Raw genomic sequence first — 24677 nt, 5'->3', positions numbered from 1 at the left:
TCCATAAAAGCCTGATTCCTATTCTCCTACACTGAAAAGGAAAGATTCCATAAAAGAACTCAGACTTCATTCAGATGCTTGCAATTCAAAGACGAACACCTGTATGTCCAAAAAACTAGTGGTGCCAGAGCATGACAACATAGCAGACCAGAAAACTCCCCCAAACGGCACCTTCTGAGAGGCAGTGGGAAATTGGCAATACTTCCTCAAACCTTCAAACTGATGCTCCAAACATACAAGTGATAATCCAAGAAACACAGAGGAGTGAACTGGAATGGGGCAGGGATGACAGCAGCCCTGGAACTTCATTCCAGACAGCTGGGCATAAGAACACAGAGCACAAATTCTGATTGACACATTTCTGTGTCTGGAGGCTGGGATATAAAGCCCAAGGAAGTGTAAGGGTAGGAGGAAGAATTACAAAGGACTTTGCTATTTTTGTGGTGATAGTAAGGCACTTAATACTCTTCTTGGATCCTAACTTTATATAAGTCATTTTAATGTTGTATTTGTAAGAAAGGGCATAAAATTGCTCTGGCCTCCTGTTCTGGAGCTCAGTAGAACAGAATGGTATGAGTGAACAGTGATAATTAGCTGAGGCCTTTCCTAGCAAAGGGGCCCATAGGATAGGATTTCATGGGACTGAGCAAGAACCTTCCAAGGCAGCGTTGAAAAAGGGTGTGTAAACTTCATGCACATTCAAGTAGCATTTAATAACTTTTATGAAATTGGTTTCAGAGTAAAGTCTGTATTATTGGAATGCAGAAGTGAAGATGATGGGGGAAACAATATGATGACGTCAAACCCAAATTAGATGGAACAGGTTAAACATGAAAGTGAATTCAGAGTCGTGTCTCTCCAATCCCCACCCACACATTGCTGCTGTTCCTGAGTATGGCCTGAGTTCGGGGTTGTGGCTTCTCCACGGCAGCTACAGAACACGGTCTCCCTGGAAAAAGAAAAGCTGGTGCCCTAGTGCATCTGTAGCATTGGAAATGACTGTCTCGTGGGGCCATTAGTTTAGGAAGGTGGGAGTGGAGCTGGACTGGAAGTGCTCAGGTTGAACTCCCCCACTTTGGGTCTCTTTTCCTTTCAGCCTCCCTGGAGAGACCCCTGGGGCCAGAGAAGGTCTGCACCCAGGCAGATGTAGCACTAGTCTGTTAGAAACACATTCTTTGAAGAGAGTGTTCAGGGGAGGTCCCTGGTTGTAGTGTCAGAGAAAAGACACAAGGTGGAATTTTCCTGGCCAATGCCCACTTCTGGGCAGATGGAAAATGACCAGGCATATCTCAGGCCGTGGTTAGAGTCTTCTGAGAACCCCTTGGCTTGGTCCAGGGGGAAAAAGCCCAGCACTCAGACTCTTTTGGACAAGTACAAAATGTCAAATCAGGATCCCAAACCCTAGGATACAGACCACAGGGGACACAAAAACAAATACGGAGAAACATTTCAAGACTGAAAAGAACTCATTGGCGGTGAAGGTATAAACAGTGCTTCCATGAACTAAACTCCAAACCCCAAATCCATAGATTAACAAGAATCCACATTTACTAAATCATCCCAAATTATTATATGCAAGTTCAGGCAACTTGTGTCTTCTGAGCTAAGCCCCTAAGTTTGCTCTCTTAAATATATGAAGTCAGAATTTTCAGCCATAGAATGAGATCCCTTTCATTTGAGATGGGAGTCTACCATCTAATACTGAAATATTAAAAGGATGAAATAGTGGAACCAGTTCCTTATGACAGCTGGGCTGAGTCCATGGGGTGGCTGATCAGATTTTGGTGACAGTCAAGGTGCTTAGAGCACTAAGTGACAAGGTCCAAATGCATGATGGGAGCAGAAAGCAGGAGAGAGCTGTGTTCTGTGTACACTGATGGACCAGCAACCTGGGAGCTGGTACCCATGAGGTTCTAACTGCCCAAATGCAAACCTAACAGCAGCTTCCTGCAGCTGGGCCAGATACTGAAGTCCTGGTACTGGTCCTCTTCACACTATCTCAACATTCACATCGCAAGCTTAAATAGTTTCTTACACTGTAATGGAACAGCATATACCTCCTGGATGGAACCTGGGGACCCAAGGCAGGAGCAGTAAATGAATATCTTGCATATATGTCAAATGCAGTCCTCAAACACAACCTTACGTCTTAGTAAAGAAGTCAGGAAGTACCAACAAAAGTGATATCTTTTTTTCCTACAACAACGTTTAATCTCCATGCCAAGAAGTCCCATTTGACCTTTTCCCCCTGCCTCTTAAAATTAGGTGACAAAGTAGAAATTCAGTCTTGAAAAGAAAAAGGCAGAGGTGTATGAGCCCTGGCTCAATGAGACACATCAAATACAGAGCGGCTTGGTGTCACAGGTCAGACAGAACTGTCCCAGACACTGTGGGGAAGATGGGCACTGGAGAGGTAAAAATCCTACTTCATGATCACTCACACTTCAGCAGTGCATTAGTCACTGAACGAGGGCGAGGTGAAGGGGGTAAGAGAGGCAGAGCTATAGTTCTCTACAATGAGGGTTGGGAACATATACTCGTGGATGGGAAATGTTAAGTAGCTATGTTTATTACTACTTTTTTCCAGCAATCTTGCAAGAGGCAGAAGTGTGACACTGAATTGAGTGAGACGAGCGTATAGGTGGCTTGGCGAGGAGCCCTTCTCCTGATGCAGGCCTCTGGCTTGTCAAGGAACGGCTGGTTCCACTGCTGGGCCACGTTTTACTCTTTTGCTTCAAGGAAAAGGGTTTCTTGAGGGAACAACTTTACCTCCAATAATGATTTATTTGGGTCCAGCTGGGTTACCTAAAAAGAAAGAAAACACATACTCAAAAAGACTGGAAGAAGCACTATTTTCTCTCATGGCATTCAGATCCTATCCTGCACATTGATTTTGAGCCTACTTTGCACAGGCACGAGCATTTTCACATCTCTTATCTCATTTGATCCTCAAAATAACCCGTGAGGTAGGTGTTGTTATTCCCATTTTTAAGAAAAACCTTAATTTATATTTTTTTACTGCTTTTTTTTAATAAGCTCTTAAAATTTTTATTTATTTATTTATTTATGGCCGCGTTGGGTCTTCGTTGCTGCACGCCGGCTTTTTCTAGTTGTGGCGAGCGGGGGCTACTCTTTGTTGTGGGGCGCGGGCTTCTCATTGTGGTGGCTTCTCTTGTTGTGGAGCACGGGCTCTAGGTGTGTGGGCTTCAGTAGTTGTGGCACTCGGGCTCAGTAGTTGTGGCTCACAGGCTCTAGAGCGCAGGCTCAGTAGTTGTGGTGCACGGGCTTAGCTGCTCCGTGGCATGTGGGGTCTTCCCAGACCAGGGCTCGAACCCGTGTCCCCTGCATTGGCAGGCGGATTCTTAACCACTGCGCCACCAGGCAAGTCCTGTTACTCTCATTTTATAACCGAGGAAACCAGGGCTCAGAGAGGTCAAGTCTCATAGTTTAGCGGAAGAACTAGCATTTGACCTCAGGGCAGGTGGAGGCCCACTGCTTCCTGCACAGCTCAGCTTGGCCAGCAGAACAGGAGGGTCTTAGGAAAGGGTACTGGTTACCAAACAACTCACTGGCATTGCTGGGGACCCGTGTTTGGTTAACTCCTGACAGCAGGGAGGGCCTTTTCTGCTTGGTGGGAAAGAGCTAAGCTTTGGGGGCTGATCTTCCGCTAAACATACCTGTAGTAAACTAGAGAGTGCCCATCCCGCCGTGCCCAAAGATGAGTATCTCCCCTGCTGAGGAGAGGCTCCCTAGGGAGGCATATCACAGTCTCCTTGGTGGTGGTGGTGAAGATATTTAGTTCCAAAAAATGAGTCAAGTTCATAATATGACTTTATATTTTAGAAATAAAAAAAATATAGAGAGAATAAAGCTAGACAAAATCTTCTTGGCTTGTTTGGGATATGTTAATCATATAGGAACCCTACATTAGGTTTATGGCCTCCTAGGTCAGGGGCAAGGATGTGATGTGGAGGTTTTCTGAATCCAAGAGTAAGAGAAAAAAACCCAAAAATTTCCTAAAGGGAACACAAATTTTAAAAAGCTGAGAAATACTAGGACAACGGGCTTTGGAACCAGAAAGATTCTGGTTTAAATCACAGCTGTGTTGGCTATTAGCTTTGTCGCTTTGGAGTTGGTATCAACCTTGTAGGACTGATGTGAGGATTAAGTGAGAAAAAATAAATAATTAGCACAGGGTCTGGCACAGAGTAGGTGTTCAATGAGGGCTGCCGTGTATGTGAGCAACTGTAAGGATGGACAACAGACACACAGATAAATGGACAGCTCCAAGTGTGCATGATGGGAGGCTGGGCAGTCTGCTCTGTCAGACATGTACAGGAGCTCAGGGCCCCTGGGCAGAGACTATAGCACCTGAGATGGACAATCTTGTCCTCTGCTCAACTCAAGCCACACCTAATGAGATGGCTCCACTGTCTTCTCCAGGCGGATGGGGAGGGGATGCCCTAGGGGCCTGAGTGTCACAGGCAGGCTCGCGAGCTGAAGGAGGAACACTGTCTTTGACTGTATACAGATGGAAACCTGGTATGCCCAGGAGGGTCATTAAGGAGATACATCTGCCTCCAGAAACCTCTGTGCTTATAAGGAACCCATAGCAAGGCTGCTCTACTGGTATCTCTTGGGCTCTGGGCAGATGGGCAGGCAAGGTGGTGGGGAGGGCCTAGCCTGCTGTCTGTCTTCCAATGCACCCGGGGGCAAGCTGTTGGCAAATGTTTACCCACTTCCCCAATTAACATACAACACTCTGCTGGCTTCTGTCAACAAACAGAGCTTTGCTGCCTCTGCTTCTGACTCATTGGCATTTTCTGCTCAGCTGCTTCTGCTATTGTTCTTAATTAACATGCCAGAGCTCTTCCGGCATCTTCTACTTTGTTATTTGTGGTTCGTAAATATGATGTTTGCTGGGAGAAACCAAAATCATACTGCCAGAGATGTGCATACTGGCAAAAAGATATGCTAGGAAGCAAAAGAGGTTGGCAGGTTGGAGCCTTGTTGCCATGTTGTCAATATGCAAGGTTAGATGTTCAGAAAACACATCCAATTTTCACTGTGTCTGTGAAAAGTTAAGTGATTTTCCCCAGTCACTTTAAGTGGGAGAGCTGGGACTTGAGAAGGAGAAAACTAGAATTTCTTGGACACCTATTACATGCCAGGTACTTTAAATATGTTATTTCATTTAATCCCTAAGCAATCATGCAAGGTTGACAAAATTGAGGCTCAGCATGGTTGTCACTTGTTTAAGGCCACATAGTTAGTGAGGGTCTGTCTATACAGTATAATATTGATGGTAAAAAAGAGTGAAGCAACTAAGATTTAAACTCTAGCTCTGTTACTTACTACCTGTATGACCTTGATGATGTAATACAACCTGAGAGCCTCAGTTTTCCTACCTGTAAGATGGGAATAATCAGTTTCTCTTTTATAGGTTGTGCTAGTTAAATGGAATAATGTTGATGAAGGCTCTGGTACAGAGACTGAACCAGTAAGTGCTCAGCTGGTAGCAGCCATTACTGGCTGGAGCGTTGCCTTGGGTAGGGCCCTAGTCTGTCTAACTTCAGCTGGAGCTCTTTCCCCAAAGTCTCCGGGAGCCCAGGCCTGCACTAGGCTCTCTCTCTTATTTCCATCTTGCTGCTCAGCAGAAGGGCTCCCTTTTCCCTGTTAGGGTAATGTCTCAATATCTGGAGACCCCCTTCTATAGCTGCAGTGGGGCTGTGCCATCAATGGACTGCTTCACATTAAAGATGGCTTTGTTGGGGCTGCTCCCTCTGGTGCCCCGTATCACAAGCAATTTTTTTCTTTGAAGGTCATTTCAGACAGAAATTTAAAGTGAACAAGGACAATTTTTGTTTCCATTCTCATCTTCCTGGAGTGAACAGAGGGACTGTAGGGAACCTAGGGAGATGCAGGACACTATATTGTGAGTGGCCATATTGTGAAACGATCCTGCAGTGTTCTGGCCCCCATTCAGGAAGGATGGGGAGTGTGCCAGGAGGGACCTCCTGTTAGACAGAAGCCTAAAAACCATGTTTTCTAAGACACATCTGAAAAATGGGATATGTCTTCCTGAGAGAGGGCACTGCTGCTATAGGGGCAGGGAGAGGGCTGTGTCAGTCCTCTTTGAATGTTTGAAGGGCTGGCAAGTAGGACAGGTAGAGTCCTGCAGTCCTCTACCTATTGCAGTTCCAGTGGGTAGAGCTGAGACTGGTGAGGTAAAACTGTAGGGGAGCGGAACTCAGCTGGTCAGAAAAAACATTTTCACAAAGCAGCAGCTGCTGGTGTGGCTATCACTTCTCTTTCTTTTACCTTTCTTCCTTCCCCTCCTGTCTTGTATTTTCTTTTTGTTCTTCTTCATCATCATCATCATGGTAGCAACCATCAATTACAGTTGACCCATGAACAACCTGGGGGTTAGGGGCACCACCCCTCCAAGCAATTGAAAATCACATATAACTTATAGTCAGCCCTCCATATATGCAGTTCCTCCATATTGGTGGTTCCTCTGTACGCCGGGTTCCATATCCAAGATTCAACCAACTATGAATGGTGTAGTACTGTAGTATTTATTACTGAAAAAAATCCACATGTAAGCGGACCTGCGTAGTTCAAATCCATGTTGTTCAAGGGCCAGTTGTATTTAGTGCCTCCGTGTAGCTGGAACCACGCTAAGTACTTTATACAAGATACCTTAACTAGTCCTCAAAACAGCCGAATGAAGTATGTATTATTGCCATTTTAAAGTTGAAGATACCATGGGTTATCTTGCTCAAGGTTGCAGATAGAATAAGGTTTAAAACTCAAGTCCATCTGATTCCAAAGCTCATGATAACCAGAATGCTTCTGGCCTACATGTTGACAGGCTACCTTGGGCAAATAAAGGGGTAGGGAGGGGAGAGGTGAGGGCACTCTCTGCTGTCCCTAGAAGCATTCAAATAGGGGCTTAGTTGTGGAAGATCACGATGATAAAGCTAACATTTATTGAGAATTTAATTTGTACCAGGCATATTCCAAGCACTTAACATTTATAAAAGAATTTAATTTTCATAATAACCCTCTGATGTAGGTATAATTATTATTCCCATTTTAAAGATGAGGAAACTGAACCATGGAACAAATTAAAAACTTGCTCAAGGTCTCAAAGTTGTTAAGTGTAGAGCCAGAATGTGAATCATAGCAATCTAGCTTTGGAATCCATATGTTTAACTACTGGACTATTTTGCCAGAGGTGCTGCTAAGAGTAGAGTCCACACAGAGAAAGAAGTTGGATGAGATGATCCTGAGGTTGTTTTCTAACCAAGCTTCTATGACATAAGATCTTCACTTTAAGAATGGCAAAAGGTCAAGGGTCAAGGAAAAAATCCTGAAATGTTTATAAAATAGGAATACAGAAACGCAATCTGAGCTTATGTTCTGCCATTTACTTGGGATTTTACTGAATTATTGACTTTCTAAATCAACAGAGAAACCCACCCTTTGGGACTCCCTGGGGGGGCGGAGGGGCATTCTCAGATAAGAGGTATGGCCTAACTTTGTCTATGTTAGAAAAGGAAAGTCAACCTTCTTGACATTTTATTCGTTATATGATACTTAGGAAACCTAAGTATTTTAGCAAATTGGTTTTGTGAAACTTGTCTATGTTAACAAAAAATGGGACATGTTCTTTGCCAAAGAGAGTTATTCTTTTCTAGGTCCCTTTTCTCAGCAGTTCGAACTTTTCATGTACATCGTACTTCTGTTATTTCCCTGGGCTTCAGTTTTGGTTTTTTCCCTGAAAAAGTATAACATTGCTGCTGAGAAAAATGTTAATCAATGTGACAGATTCTCATTCTTAGGCCACTCACTCTGAGTGAGTCCCAGAATGTTAGGGTGGGAAAGCTCCTTGAATCCCATATAGTCCAACCCCTTCATTTCACAAGTGGGCAAGCTGAGGCTCAGAGAGGTCAAGTGACTTGGCCCTGATCACACAGTTGATAAGTTCAGTATTCTACCCATTTCTGACTTCTGTTTTGGGGTTCCTTCTAGTCACACTATTCTGCTTCTCACTTGAAAAAAAATACCTGAGCATAAATGTAACACTACTACTAGGCTGGGAGCTACTTGAGGGCAGGAGCTGAGTAATACTAAAAATAACAGTAGCAGCAATATATGAATAGTACTTTATAGTTTGTAAGATATTTACACAAACATTAAATCACAATCTTGTAGGGTCGGTATTATTATCAATCCTTTTTATTTTATTTAATTTTGCTACGGTAAGCTTTTATTTTGAAATTGAATAAAGGAAAGTCTAGATCTAATATTTTCACATTTAGAAAAAAATGCTAGGTTCAACAATTGATTTTGGAATTGAACATCTGCATGCAAAAAAATGAATCTAGATGCGCAGACCTTACAGCCTTCACAAAAATTAACTCGAAATGGATTGTAGACTTAAATGTAAAACACAAATCTATATAATTCCTAGAAGATAACATAGGAGAAAATATAGATGACCTTGGGTAAGGTGATGGCTTTTTGGATACAACACCAAAGGCACAATTCATGAAAGAAATAATTGATAAGCTAAACTTCATTAAAATTAAAAACTTTGCCAAAGAAACGGTCAGGAGAATGAGAAGACAAGACACAGACCGGGGGAAAATATTTGCAAAAGACACACCTGATAAAGAGCTATTATCCAAAATATACAAAGGGACTTCCCTGGTGGCTCAGTGGTTAAGAATCCGCCTGCCAATGCAGGGGACACGGGTTTGATCCCTGGTCTGGGAAGATCCCACATGCTGAGAAGCAACTAAGCCCGTGCGACACAACTACTGAGCCTGCGCTCTAGAGCCCGAGAGCCACAGCCACTGAGTCTATGCTCTAGAGCCCGTGAGCCACAACTACTGAAGCCCTTGTGCCACAACTACTGAAGCCTGCACACCTAGAGCCCATGCTCCACAACAAGAGAAGCTACCAGAATGAGAAGCCTGCGCACCGCAATGAAGAGTAGCCCCTGCTCGCCATAACTGGAGAAAGCCTGCGCGCAGCAACGAAGACCCAACACAGCCAAAAATAAATAAATAAATAAATATTTAAAAAAGGAAAAAAAATATATACACAAAGAACTCTTAAAACTCAACAATAAGAAAATGAACAACCCAATTAAAAAATGGGCTGAAGACCTTAAAGACACCTCATTAAAGAGGATCTACAGATGGCAAATGAACATATGAAAAGATGCTCCTCCACATCATATGCCATCAGGGAAATGCAAATTAAAACAACAATGAGATACCACCACACACCTATTAGAATGGCCAAAATCCAGAACACTGACAACACCAAATGCTGACACTCATATATTGCTAGTGGGAATGCAAAATGGCATAGTCACTTTGGAAGACAGTTTGGTGGTTTCTTACCAAATTAACCATATTTTTTACTACATAATTCAGTAATCGCACTCCTTGGTATTCACCCAAAGAAGCTGAAAATCTAAGGTCCACAACAAAACCTGCACACAGATGTTTAATAAGCACCTTTATTCACAACTGCCAAAACTTGGAAGCGACCAAGATGTCCTGCAGTAAGTGAATGGATAAGTAAACTGGAACATCCAGACAACGAAATATTATTCAGTGCTAACAAGCTTTCAAAGTACTCTCACATATATTATCTAAACCTTAGAGCTATCCTAAGAGATTGGACTAATTTATCCTCATTTCTGCAGATGAGAACACCAAAACTCAAATAGGGACATTAATTACACGTGGTCATACAGCTAGAAATTGGTGGAGCTCAGGTCTTCTCACTCAAATCCTGAGCTCCTTCTACTCTATGAGGCAACACAAAGGCTGCATATGTAAATTCCCGTATTATAGTAAAGCTGAATATATCTGCCCTTGGTTTTGTTCAAAATTAGCATTTACTTTAAACTTGGGAGAACAACTAATCTTTTTGGTAAGCTATGAGTAACATATTTTGTTATAAAACATGCATATTAAATATTACAAGTTTAAAAAATAATTGTTAATGTCATCATTACCAAAAAAGTTACCATTTGTTTGGCATTTTATAAGTGCCAGGAACTATACTAGTTGTTCTATATATTATCTAATTAAATGGTCATAACAATCCTATAAGATAAGTACTCCTATTATTCTCATTTTATAGATGAATTCTCTGAGGTCAAAAATGGTTAAGGGACTTGCTCAAGTAGGTAGGTAGGAAAGATAATGCTGGAATTTGCACCCAGGTTTGTGAGCGTTTAGCCTGTATCTGATACACTGCCCTTCACTGCCTCCTAACCTCTGATCCTACTTCTAAACAGGGGACAGTTAATGTGACTAAAAGGCTTTCCCTTGGCCATAAAGAAAGCAGGCATTCTGCGGCTGTCCTGGCTCATGTCCCTGTTGTGGCACAGGATTTGCTGTTCCCCACAGGAACATAGGCTAACTTTTGTTACTGTCAACTTGGTTCTAATAGCTAATTGTCCATTTTCTTTAAACACCTTTTGATGAGCTGGGAGTCCTTAAAGAGGGCAGTTACACCCACAAAGTATCAGAGGGAGAACTTAAGAGCCAACCTGCTGGTCATGTGCTGATGAGGGTGTGAAAAGGCTTTGGTAACTGTAAAGTCTTTTGCGAACATAAGGGATTGATCATCATCATTATCCACAACACCAGTTGTAGCTCCTACCAACTTCTCCTCTACATTTGCTTCAGGTGGTAATGCAACCCCAAAAAGAACTTCCAATCTGGAAGGGTCCCATTACGGGACTATACTCTGGCTTATTTACATCCCAGCTTCTGGTGTAGTTTCTGGACCAATCTGCCTCATTGGATCACAGACAAGCAGTGGCACTGGGGTGAGGGTTTCCAGGAAACAGTGTCACATACTATTCTTTCCATTATTAAAGTGTGGTAGAACAGCTAACATGCTAGAAAGTGAGGTTGGGTGGGTCTTCTGTGGCTGCAAAACACAGGATGCCTCTACGACATTTTCTTTCCTTGACTTTTTAATTTTAAAATTAAGTTTATTAATTTAATTAATTAATTAATTAATTGATTAATTTATTGGCTGTGTTTAGTCTTCATTGCTGCACATAGGCTTTCTCTAGTTCTGGCGAGCGGGGGCTACTCTTCTTTGCGGTGCGCGGGGTGCTTCTCATGGAGGTGGCTTCTTTTTGCGGAGCACAGGCTCTAGGTGTGCGGGCTTCAGTAGTTGTGGCTCGCAGGCTCTAGAGCGCAGGCTCAGTAGCTGTGGTGCATGGGCTTAGCTGCTCTCCAGCATGTGGGATCTTCCCAGACCAGGGATCGAACCCGTGTCCCCTGCACTGGCAGGAGGATTCTTAACCACTGCACCACCAGGAAAATCCCTTTCCTTGACTTTTTTAGTTGGGAAGAAGGGAGAGTGAAAGAAAAGTTAAAGGAAGAACAAAGGGAGAGAAAACTAAGGCATAGGCTGCCCTATCTGTTCTTTGTTTTATCGTATTATAATAATGATAACAACAGTTAACATTTATTGGGGGGACTTCCTTGGTGGTCCAGTGGTAAAGAATCTACCTTCCAATGCAGGGAACGTAGGTTTGATCCTTGATCAGGGAAGTAAGATCCCACACGTCGTGGGGCAACTAAGCCCGTGCGCCACAACTACTGAGCTTGCATGCCTCAATGAAGATCCCGTGTGCCGCAACTAAGACCCTATGCAGACAAAAAAGTAAAGAAAAAAAAATTGTTGCAGTGGTTAAGAATCTGCCTGCCAATGCAGGGGACATGGGTTCAAGCCCTGGTCCGGGAAGATCCCACATGCCACGGAGCAACTAAGCCTGTGTGCCACAACTACTGAGCCTGTACTCTAGAGCCCGCGAGCCACAACTACTGAGCCCACATGCCACAACTACTGAAGTGCACATACCTAGAGCCTGTGCTCCACAACAAGAGAAGCCACAGCAATGAGCCTGAGCACCACAAAGAAGAGTAGCCCCCGCTCCCACAACTAGAGAAAGACTGCACGCAGCAACAAAGACCCAACACAGCCAAAAATAAATAAATTAAAAAAAAAAACATTTATTAGGAGCTTACTAGGTGCTAACTGTGCCAAGTATTTTATAAGTACTACACAACCCTATGAGGGAGGTACTATTACCTCCACTTTAAAAATGAGGAATAGAAGCTCAGAGAGATTATATAACCTGCCTAAGATTGCACAGGCAGGAAGTGACAGAGCAAGGATTTAAAACTAGGTCTGGCTCCAAAGTCTGTTTTCTTAACCACCACACTAGATACTTTTAGTACTGTAGTCATACACTAGACTATTTATTCTAAGTCTCTTGCTTGGAAAGACTATCCCTTCATGTAACTGAAGCATATACCTCCCCACAACGAAGTATATTACTACCTCAGGCATTTGGGGAAATTTCACTCATCTAGCTCCTCAATTATCACAGACCTAGTGATTGTTAGAGCTGGAGGGGTCTTTAGAGGTCATCTCTGTAACAGATGGGGAAAGAAAAGCCCAGTGAGTGGAAAGAACTTACCCAATGTTTCTCAGCACTCATGGCAGATCTGGGACCAAATCTGGAGTTTTCATTCCCAGCCTGTGCCTTTAGATGGGCTGTTAAATGAGGATACCAATTCTAAAGTGTTGCTAATGTCACAATGGCCTCAAACTTGGCACATTGTCAGGGAGATCCTAGGCACCAAACAAAAAATGTGACGCTTTCCTTGCACTGGTATCCCTGATGGTGGTTTTGGTCACTATTCGAGTTTTTTTTAAAAAGTGAAAGCAGGTTTATTGAGAGAGACACGTATTCCAACGGTAGAATACAGCCCATCTCATAAGGCGAGAGCAGCCTGGTCACTATACTATTAAACAATGTTAGTGGGGAAGGCCCAGAGGGAACAGAGGGACTTCTACCAAGAAGGGTAGGGTCGGGCGGAAAGCCTCTTTAGTCTAGAAACACAAGAAGATCGAAGTCCTGTCCCTCTTGGGCTCTGGAAGACACAATTTCAAGTAACTAAGAGGAAGTCCTGCTTTACAGAGTGGTTTGCAAGCTCACTGTTTCTGAAAGCTTAATAAACAGGGTATAGGCAAATCATGAGTGAGGATTCTGGAGTGTGGCAACAGAAATCTAGTGCAGATCCGCCCTAGTGGTGTGCCACTTACAGGTGTACCACAATACTGGTCTCATCCTGCAAAGCAGCCAGAATCCTCATGGCTGAGCTGCCTCTGACCCTGAGCAACCTGGTATGATTACTCCAATGACGCACACAAACATTTTCAGTGTGTGTGATGATCTGACACAGGCTGGGAAGCAATGATCGAGGGGACATGCCTCACTTTCAGAGGCTGGTATCATGGAAGGTAGCCGGGCTCTTGTATAAAAGGCTCTGAGGACACCTCTGTTAAAAGACTGGTCCACAACACTAACCATTGTGTTTGGAACAGGACACTAAGAGACAAATGAAAGGAGAGAAACCTGTTAACCGGTCAGGTTAGAACTGCTACTTCAGCTTAAAAAGCCTCTGAGAAACCCTGATTATTGTTTGCCCCAGATCACCAGTAGACATGGATTAAATGCTAATTAGGGAGGCAGTAAGAAAAAGTTCTGGTGGATTTTGAATCTTGGCTCTGCATGAATACTCCTGAGCAAGTGATTCACCCTCCAGAAGACCCAGATTTCTCATCTGTAATGACAACATCATTCAACACCCAATAAGCTCTAATACATCATTTCTCTCTGCGTCTCTCCTGCTACTCGAGAGAGAGTTGAACAAAGTATCTGAGCCTGCCTCTCTCCTACTTAAAACTCTTACATGATTCCTTACTACAACAGGATAATTCCTTTTTGCTTTGATCTCATTTCCCCCAATATGTAAATGGGTGGTGTTTCTGGCTAGGCTCATAACACATCTGTAGTGGAAGACATGGCCAGAAAGACAGTTTGGAGAGAGATTGTGAAGGGCTAAAATGCCTTATTATGTTTAGTTTAAACTTCTGGAAAAAACCTTTCTCCCTGGCTTCAGAGAGATCTGGAATGGCATACTAGATGTACTCTTCAGGCAGAGTAGCTGGGGAGAAAGTAAGCATTTTGAATGCATTTTAATACTCAAGCAAGGCCATGCGAGCTGGTGCGTGCGTAACTCTGAACGCAAACACCGCTCAAGAGCTGGAGCTTTGAACAGGAGTTAAAAGAGCTGAGTCCCTAACGACATACAAAAGACTTGCTGGTGTGATTTATTCTGATGTATTTACTTATCCAATTACCAAAACAGCAGGAGATCATTAAATTTTCTAGTTACCAGATGCAGCACGTTCAATATCTTAAATGTTACCAAGGCTCTCTCTGAGCTATTTTGATATTACATTTCACCCACCCAAAGCTTATGAAACTGGAAGGCAGGAATCATGAACAGAGCAGGTGTTTCTTTGAAGGTTGGTCCAGTGGACGTCTGTACTATGCCAAACTTATACCAGCTCCCAAACTCGTGGATTTAAGGAAAAGTACCGTGATAAGAAACAAAAGTATTTAGGAGAGAAGATGTTAAGAAAGTGGTACTTGAGGGTGGCTGGAGATATGCATTTTACCTGGCCAGAAATTTCTTCATGCTTGTTTCCTATCAGTTCAGTCCTGATGTCCACAGAAGGTCAAGCCTCAGAGTAGAGGAGGAGAGAAGGGAATAAGCACCCTCTGAGCGACCACAGACCTGACTCCTAACCCTAGCATACTATTTCTGACCAAGTGTGTAATCATGAAAAAGTCACCTTTCCTCCTCTGAATTTCCTTGTCTGTTAAACAAGGATGTTGACATCAGATGCACTGCCTTATGGGCCTGCAATGAACATCATCACAGCCTGTCATCATGCAAACATCTCCTGGATAAGACTGAATAGCTTAAAGGCAGGACTGTTTCCTGTATCCCCAACATCCAGCAAAGAATCTGGTGCATGATATGCTCTCATAAGTGCTTGTTGAAAAAATGATCAAACCAGAGAATGTACATCATGGAACATCGAAAAATACAGAGCAAGCCTTTATTAACATTTTAGGAGTAAGTCACAAAATAGACATTTATTCTATTTTCTTTTGAAAAAAAAAAAATCAAATAAGTAAAATCTGGGCCTAAACTTGAAAGGGTGATGGTGGCTTGGCCCCAACATTCTTTACTATTTTGATCTCTAAATACTATCCCCTCAAAGACCTTATGCTCCAGTTGACCAGAGCAGTTTGCTATTCCCCATTTATGTCTCGTGCTTCTCTTCTCTGAACCTTTGCTTACGTTGTTTCCACCACTGGACTGTCCTTTCTGCCCAGTTCTACCTGTTGAAACTTACACATCCTTCAAAGCCCAGCTCAACTGCTACTTCTCCCGTCAAACCAGGCCTAAGTGACAGAGCATCTTCTCTGATTCACTGGGCGATGGCTCCTGTGACAAAGGGGCCGTACATGTTCACTGTGGTCTCTCCATCATATTCCTATTCTACTGCCCTGCATGCGGCCAATTCATATTTGCTTAACTAATACTTTTGCTTCCCCTTACACTTCTCAGACAAGGTAGCTTAAAGGTCTGCTGGCAGACTCAAGGTCAGTGTTTAAACTGGAAAACAGGCACAGGCAGTTCCAACCTTGTCCTTTGTTAAAATAATACTCCTATACTTTGACCAGGCAAGGCAACCCATTTCTGGGGACCTACCCCAAAGGATCAGCTACAGTCTCATACAGAGTTATCTGTCTGTTCTGTCTCTCATGTTATTTTGCAATTGTCTGAGTCTGTTGCTCCAGTTACACTGAATTCCGAGGGCATAAATGAGGTCTTATTGGCTATCTATCCCCAGGGCCTACTATACTGCTGGAAACAGTATGAATTCAACAAATGTTTGCTGAAAGACTGACCTACTGAATGACTGAGTGGAGGCTCCCCACTCCTCCCTAAAGCCTCCACCGACCCAAAGTCAAAAGAAGCCATATCCCCAGACCTCTTTCCGTAGCCTCACTCCTATGGCAGACAGAGCCTGCCAGTGATACCATCAACATGTCACCCAGGCAAGTCCTCTAGCTCTGGACTCTCTCTGGCCCTTACCTCAGTCAGCCCTGCTGCACAGACATAGGGACTGAAAATAAGTTTGCATCAGTTGCCCTTTCAGAAGGGACAGATTTTCCCCTGTCTATTTAAACTGCTGTCGGAACTGGATAATTAGAAGGATTTAAAAAATCTTTAATACTCTAAACATAGAAAACTGGTTCTGAATTATTAAGCAACATTTCCAATGCATTTGAACAACCTTAAGTGACTTAACTGCCATCTGATCCTAAGCTCTGGCTCAGATAAATAAATGTGAAATATTGTCAAAGCCCCAGCTTATAGGAGCTGCCAGCTACAGTAAATAAAAGCTTAAGTCCCCATAAACTGCCTGGGACAGAGACATTCTCATATAAAAGGAGTGAGAGAAGATGATCTTAAATAAAGCCAGTAGGATGGGGAAGCCAATGGTTTTGTTTTAGCTTTCAGAAGAGAGTTGTCAATGGAGCAGGTATTATCTATATCCAGGTCATTTAATTATAGAATCACATAGTATCAGAGCTGACAGATTAAGAAAGCACTTATCTTAATCTCTTCATATTTCAGATAAGGAAAACAGGACCCAGAGAAGTATGTACCTTCCTTGAGATCACACAACAAATGGCTGGAAGAGTAAAAATTCTGTCCTAGGCTGCCTGGCTCCCAGCTTAGTCCCCTCTCCACTACATTCTTCTGAGAATGTCCTGCTGGAGATGTCAAAATAAGAGGCTGACAACTGGCTGTTAAGAAACACCTGAAATATCTTTTTCCATCCCCTCACTTTCAATCTATGTGCGTCCTTTGTCCTAAAGTGGGTCTCTTGTAGGCAGCATATTGTAGACTCTTGTTGGAGGTTCCTTAAAAAGCTAAAAATAAAGTTACCACATGACCCAGCAATCCCACTCCTGAGCATATATCTGGAAAAGACAAAAACTCTAATTCGAAAAGATACATGCACCCCGGTGTTCATATAGCAGCACTATTTACAATAGCAAGACATGGAAGCAACTTAAGTGTCCACTGACAGATGAATGGATAAAGAAGCTGTGGTATACATATACAACAGACTATTACTCAGCCATAAAAAAGAATGAAATATTGCCATTTGCAGAAACATAGATGGACCTAGAGATTATCACACTAGGTGAAGTAAGATAGAGAGACAGTCACATATCATATGATATCACTTATTTGTGGAATCTAAAAAAATGATACAAATGAACTTATTTACAAAACAGAAATAGACTCACAGACGTAGAAAACAATCTTATTGTTACCAAAGGGGAAAGGGGGGCAGGAAGGATAAATCAGGAGTTTGGGACTAACAGATATACACTACTATATATAAAGTAGATAAACAAGAAGGACCTACTGTATAGCACAGGGAATTACATTCAATATCTTGTAATAATCTACAGTGGAAAAGAATCTGAAAAAGAATATATATACATATAGATATATGGTTGCCTTCCTCAACAGTCAGGATACCATAAATTATATATGAGTTTCTGCCTGGTGAGATGAGAAATACAAAAACAGTAGATGCATGAATGGGTAGGAATATTTTATTTCTTCTCATTTATTTACTAGACAAATATTTCCTGAGTGTTTACTACAATGTCAGAAACTGTGCTGGGCACTGGGATATAATAGCGAACATGTCACTATCTCTGCCCTCAAGGAGTGTAGAGTCTAGAGCAGGACGCGCAAGAAATTGGCCCACTGCAATTCAGAACAGTAAAGGGCTACAATATGGAACAGGGCAGCAGGGGAGCACAAGGAAGGTAAACACCTAACTTGCCCTAGTGTGTCAATCAACTACATATCGCTCTTTCCTCCTTGTCTCATTCTAATATGCACAACTGTTTTCTACAATCTAATTAACCATTTTACTGACATACTTTCATATACAATAAACCAGTATTAGTCACTTAGTTATGTGCCAGGCACTGTACTAAGGAACATTCAGATGAATTAGACATAATCCCAAATAACTTCAGACTTCATGTGTACAATTCTTTTTTTTGTTTAAAAAAATGTATATCTTACCCTCATTTTGTGACTATGTAAACTTGGGTCAACCATTTCTAATTTTGGTGTCTTTGCTTTTTCTATGCCTTGATCAAGTTACTTTCTTTCTCTGCATCTTGGTTTTCTCATCTATAAAATAAGGGTCTTTTCTAGTTCTCAGAGTCTAAAATGCGAGCATGGGGAAGGCCTGTTCATGCAAGGCTGTTATAACCAGAGGACGGAAAGTGAAATAAGTTTGGAAATATCAAAAGAATCTTCAGGTTTGGGATTCAGCCAAAGACACTAAACCTGAGTCCTTGAGGTCCTGGTTCTGGGTGAAGAGCAGGGTGTGGTCTGGGTGAAGAAGGCAGGGGCTGGAGCTGGAACTGGCATTGCAGTGAGGCCCGGGGGATCTGGCATCATGATGCACACACACTACTGCACTGGAACTCCAGCACTGGCTTTGAAAATTACAAGGAGTGTCTAGAAAAGGTTAATCTGTGCATATACACATTTGCAGTTGTTTGTATTTAGAATGGGGTTATTATACAGACTTTAAGCGAGCAACATGTGTCTGCAGAAGCACCTGGAATACTGAGCACAGAACTAATGATTTTTTATTTATGGCCAGATGGAGCCAGATTGGATTGTATGTAGAGCCTTAAAAAGTTTATTTGATTTCTGATAGTGCAATTTCAAATGATACAGTGCTTTATAAGCACCTTATAAAATTAAATTCTGGGGCAAAGTAAATAATTTTGGAAGGTTTAAATACATCAACATACCTATACACAATTCTAATAGTCACTCCATTTTATTTTCAGCATGGTGTAGGGAAAGAACCTGGGTTTTAGGAATCAAATACTGGTATTGATATTTATTGTGCAACCTTGAAAATTTAAGCTCTCTAAGTTTCTGTGTCCTCATCTGTAAAATGGGGGTGATATGCATCTTTCAGAAAACTAATATACTTGGTTGTGCATATAATAGGCATAAAATAAATGGCTTTAGTCATTGTTATAACCCCCCACTGTTCCAAGTACTTTGCAAATGAGTTAAAAAGGGGCAAAGGTAGATTTTATTAAGGCTCTGAATTCCACTCAGCTTCCATGAAATGCCTGCAATCACCTCAAACATATTTTAAAAACTCCTTTGTGTATTCCTTTGATCTGGTCAGGGGCATACAATGATGAGTTTTCTTATATAATATCACTGGTTCTCTCAATACCTTTGTGGGTTAGCAAGATCCTTTCCTCGCCTTACCATCAACTTCATCACGACGGCTTAGATAAACCGAGCTTTTACTGTATACTAGTGCTTTACAAGTATCACTTCATTTTTACAGCAGCCCTTTGAAGTAGGTACTATCATTATCCTTTTCTTATAGATGAGGAAATTGAGCTACATAGAGGCTAAGTAATTTGCCCAAGATTAAAAAGCTAGGAAATGCAGAGTTGAGATTCAGCCTGGGACTCCACAACTCTGTCTTTTAACTACTGCCCTGTACTGTCTCTGTCCCTCATCTCCTTCAAATCTACTCCAGTTACTTCCAGGGGCCTTTTTTTTTTGGTATTAAACTAGTCTCACAGTTTAAATCTCTTTATCCTCTTTAGAAAGCACCACCTAGACTTTCTCCTGGCACCTCAGACTTAAGAAATTCAAAAGTGAACCTGCGTCTTCATCTGTCTTCTTTGATTTCTGCACATGGTAACTAGCATGTTCCTAGTAATTCAGGCTGGGAACCTCTAAGCACCTTTGAAAACTCCTTCTTCCTACCCTACCCAGCACCCTGACAGAGCTAGACAATCACCAGATCTCACTGATTCTTTCTTCTTCATGATTCTGTGCCTCCTCTTCATCCCCAATGCTGTCATCTCAGTTCTGACTCCCATAAGCCTGTTGTCTTGTCTACTTCAAGTCCTATCTGGTTTCCCTTTCCCAGGCTCTCACTACTCTAATCCTTTCTCATAAAAATAATCAACAGGTTTGAGAAAAAAACAGAAACGTGGCATCAAAAGACCTAGCTGGAGCTATTGCTCTGCAACTTATTAGCTATCCAATTTGTTAGACATTTGACAGCTCTAAGTCTAAATTCCTCATCTGTAATACAAGGCTCAACATCTACCTTAACTTAACTAGTTCAAATTTCCACTAGAATTGCTTTCATGAGGGCAAAAACTTTGTTTAGCCTATTCACTACTGTATCCCCAATGCCTTACGCATAAGTGGTACTCAAATATTTGTTGGATTAATGCAAAGAAAACTCTCCAGTATTTTTCATCTCTTATCTCATTTTCCTCCATGCCCAACTTCATATCCTAAATTCAGTCATAGCAAACTGTGTGCAATCCCTAGTCAGTGGCCCCTAAGCATAGTGCTGAAGTGCTACCTAGTGTTCCTAAGTGTAAGAATGCTGTGATGTGCCTTATGGAGACTGTGTGTGTGTTAGATAAGCTTCATTTAGGCATGAGTTGTAGTACTGTTGGCCATGAGTTCAATATTAATTAATCAACATTATATATTAAATAAAGCATCTTTAAATAGAAACACACATAAAACAAGGTTATGCATTGACTGATGAAAATGGAGGCTCATAGTAATTTAAGTCTATGTTTCCCCTGAGGCAATGATTGAGTATTTACTAATTTAGTGTCTGTGACACTTTATACAACATAACTACAGCAAATCATAAAAACTGACTGTAACACTCAGTTCTAAAACCAATAGCTCCCACAGCCTTCAGAATAAAATTATAATTTCTTAGCTTCAGGTGCACTGCTCACTACAATCTGCACCTCTGACACAGACCTTTTTGTTCACCAAATCTGTGTATGCTTCATGTTGTGCCTTGTTTGGTGATATGTGCCACTTGCCTGCTAGGGTGATCTCCTGCCTTATTTCCCCTACCAGACTTGGCCTTGTAGACCAAGGCCATGTTATAATTATCATCACATCCTCCACAGTGTGGGCCATCCACCCATCCTCCATCCACCCACAATTCAGGGAGCCCCTACTCTGTGATAGGCCTGTGTGGTCCCTGTGTCAGAAACAGGGGGTGCAAAGGCAAATACGACAGTATAGCTACTGCCCTGAGTTTACAAAGAGCAAGTCCTAGAGGACCCTGACATAAATGAAGTAAGTCTCCATGAGGAAATAAGCCTGTCTCTGACCCTAGGAAAAATATCATTAACTAATTCAGGAATGTTTCCAACTGTGAAAGAAATCTGCTGTCTTGGTAAAACAGAATGCAGATATTAAACTCTAGATATTTCTACCTGAACACCCCCTCAACCTTTTGTTATTGGGCATGTAAGGTAGACTGATATCCTTCCTGCAAAAGCTGGTAGTTTCCAAAGTTAACAGTGGATAAAGATTCCTTGTCTTCTTGAAACCAAAACACAAAAGAAAAAATAAGGATAGGAAAGATGGAGTGGGAGTGAAGAGAGAAATAATCACCATTACCATCATACCAATTACCATTATTAGATTCTTACTCTGTGTTAAATGCTATATATATTAAACATTTTACATTTATTCTTTCAGTTAATGCTCACAACAACCCTTTAAAGTAGATACTGTTAACTCTCATTTTACCAAGAGATTAAGTAATCCCTCTAAGATCACTCTGTGAAAAGTTGATCTAGAATTCAAGGCCAGGTCCATTTGACTCCAGGCCCGTGTATACTCTTGTTTCAGGCTACAATGCCTCTGAAATGTGATTGAAAAGAAGAGGTACTGTTAAATAAATCATCCTTACAGTGTTGATTTATATTTGCTTATAAGACAAGCAAGGAAAAATAAATACCAACAACTCCCCCTTTATTTTAAGTAGCCAGTTTGGATAAAGTATTATATCTCTGTGGTGAGGGAAAGTAGCTGCAGCTTCAAGAACAACTGCAGGAGCCCTGAGCAGACCATTACAGATTTGGGGGCAAGTTTACATTGAATATGTTGGTACCCTAGAAAGTAGGAGATGGCTATCTCCAGGGACTGAGTTTCCCTCGGGTCCTCTTGAAAGTCTCCTTTGAAAATACAGGATTAACTGATGCCTGTTAGTATTCTGAAGCTACTTTTACCCTTTACTACAGTACTAAGTTCTGCTACAAGTGAAGATGAGAGGCAAAGTCAAATGCTTAGAAGCTTCCCAGTTTACAGAGTTCCACCTCCATATCCAGTAGTAAACCCCAGAAGTGAATTTGAGATGTGACTATCTTAAAAAATAAAACTATATGTGCATAGAAGAGGCCTGATGACTATTCTTTTGAAAGGCTTGCTTACAAGGTTGGCATCTGGGAACTTGGTTTTCAGGAGGATTCACATTATTCTGATAATAGTGGTTCACTGTGCCTAAACTGCTTGTGCAAACAACATAGTTTATGCTGAATACCTGCTTTTTTTCTGGGACTCTGAGATTTTGGTATATACCAGGCAGAGGGTACCTACGTGATCAGACCCCAATGAAACCCCGGGGAACTAAAGTCCCTAATAAGCTTCCTTGCTTGGCAACATTTCACATGTTGTCTCAAATCATTGCTGGGGAATTAAGTTCATCCTGTGTAATTCCACTGGGAGAGGACCCTTCGAAGCTTTGCCTGGTTTCTCCTAGACAACCCATGTGCCTTTTCTCTTTGCTGATTTTGCTTTGTATCCTTTTGCTGTAATAAATCACAGCTGTGAGTATGACTACATGCTGAGTTTTGCTATGGAATCATGGAACTCTGGAGTGGTCTTGGGACCCCTGCCCCACAGATGGTGTCAGAAGTGGGATTCAAAAGCCTAACCTGGCTCATCAAAATATGGTGGAAGCACTGTTTTTTGGGGGAAAAAAAGGATGAAGAAGCAGGGAATGATGAATCTTTGGTGCCTGGGTGGATATAGAGTCATCTGTCCATGGTATGAAACAGCAGCTCAGCTGATGGTCTGTTTTAAGAGGTAAAATTTACCTCACGGAATTTTAAAATGATAGATCCAATTCCAGGAGAGTTGGTTTATTGGCTCCCCTGACTGCTTTTTGGCTATACTGGCTAACGTGAGGGGAAAAAGGTACAGCCTTGTAATGCCTTTGGTTTTTGTTCTCTTTTCCAGGTGGCAAGAGATTGGATGGGTCAAAAATGTTAAAAGTTTGTACTGTTCTCTCCTTTAAGTGGGAGGGAAAAAAAAAGTTAAATCAGTTCCCTGGACTGGAGCACAATTTTAGATAAACCAGTGGGAAAATTAAGGGAGAAAAATACTTCAGCCATTTCTTCAGTTGGCTGTTGTTACCCTTGCTACAGCGGCCTTACAGTATGGCTCCCTTCCTGACTTCCCTTGCATTCCAGGAGGGATCTTCCCCCAGCAACTTTAATATCATCCTTCTAAATGCTAAATTTACTGCTGGAGGGTTAAGTAAATTTGCAATGAGGAAAAAAAGCGGGGATTAAAAAAATAATTGTTTTGTGGCTACTACATTTGGGTATATGGTAAAAATTGATACAATACATTATACAGTACTAATTAATTTCATAAATGCTAAAGGAATCAGCTCAATCAGGGAAAGCCACAAAGAAAAAGTGTTAGTAGAACACGATTGCCTTGCTTTTTGCTGCTGGTGAATGGGTTAGAATTTAAACTCTTTGAATAACAGAACAAGTCTCCAGAACTAATGATTTTTGCTTATTGGAAGCTCTGGAAAAAGGGAGACAACACAGACAAGAGAGGCAATCTCCAGATAGAGATACATGTAGGGAGTTTTAAAAAGCAGTTTTTAGTTTGATAATGGTACTTATAAAATCAGATGTCTGATCTTTAGAGGCTAATGATCTTCCAGCATACTGTGCATATTTTTGAGTAGGTAAATTTGGACAAGACCAAAAGGGCTTAGGAAAGCCTGCTTGTCACTTGAACTTGTAACACAGCTGTCTGTCCCTATAGCATCTTGGCTTTGCTGCTGCTGAAGAAAAGTTGTTGACTTCTATTGGAATTCTAACTCCACAAATGCTAACTGTCCAGACCTGACTCTAAACTAAAACCTGATATTGCCTGCTGTGAGTGGCTTCAGCATCAGAATGTACTGTGCTGAACTGCAAGCAAGCATAGGCTCAATGAACAGGACTTTGATTCTGGGACCACTGTAGATTTAGGATACCTCTGGATGGGGCCTGAAATTGTGAACACATCATGGATGTTGTCTGTATCTTCTGGGTCACATACAAATGCCAACAGGAAAGAGCTTGTTTTTTGATGGGACCAGCTAAAATCAAGCTGCTGGGCTTCCCTGCTGGGGCAGTGGTTAAGAATCTGCCTGCCAATGCAAGGGACATGGGTTTGAGCTCTGGTCCGGGAAGATCCCACTTGCCGTGGAGCAACAAAGCCCGTGCGCCACAACTACTGAGCCTGAGCTCTAGAGCCCGCAAGCCACAACTACTGAGCCCATGTGCCACAACTACTGAAGCCTGCGTGCCAAGAGCCCGTGCTCCACAACAAGAGAAGCCACGACAATGAGAAGCCCGTGCACCGCAACAAAGAGTAGCCCCCGCTCGCTGCAACTAGAGAAAGCCCACGCACAGCAACGAAGACCCAACACAGCCATAAATAAATAAATAAATAAATTTATTTAAAAAAATAAATAAA

General features: G+C 42.0%; 1 protein-coding gene across 1 annotated transcript in view; it reads right to left on the bottom strand.

Annotated features, from left to right (window-relative positions):
- Positions 1–2542: 2542 nt before the first annotated feature.
- FAF1 (Fas associated factor 1) overlaps positions 2543–24677 on the bottom strand; it is a 514789-nt gene continuing 492654 nt past the window's right edge. Inside the window, exon 19 of the mRNA XM_007459639.1 lies at positions 2543–2805. Coding sequence (XP_007459701.1) covers positions 2722–2805 — 84 coding nt within the window. The 3' untranslated portion in view covers positions 2543–2721. The remainder of the gene's footprint in view (positions 2806–24677) is intronic.

The sequence above is a fragment of the Lipotes vexillifer genome, unplaced genomic scaffold (assembly GCF_000442215.2).
Source record: "Lipotes vexillifer unplaced genomic scaffold, Lipotes_vexillifer_v1.1 scaffold525, whole genome shotgun sequence".
Lineage (NCBI taxonomy): Eukaryota > Metazoa > Chordata > Mammalia > Artiodactyla > Lipotidae > Lipotes > Lipotes vexillifer.
Note: the sequence above shows the minus strand (reverse complement) of the source record. Positions and strands in the feature narration are given on the sequence as shown.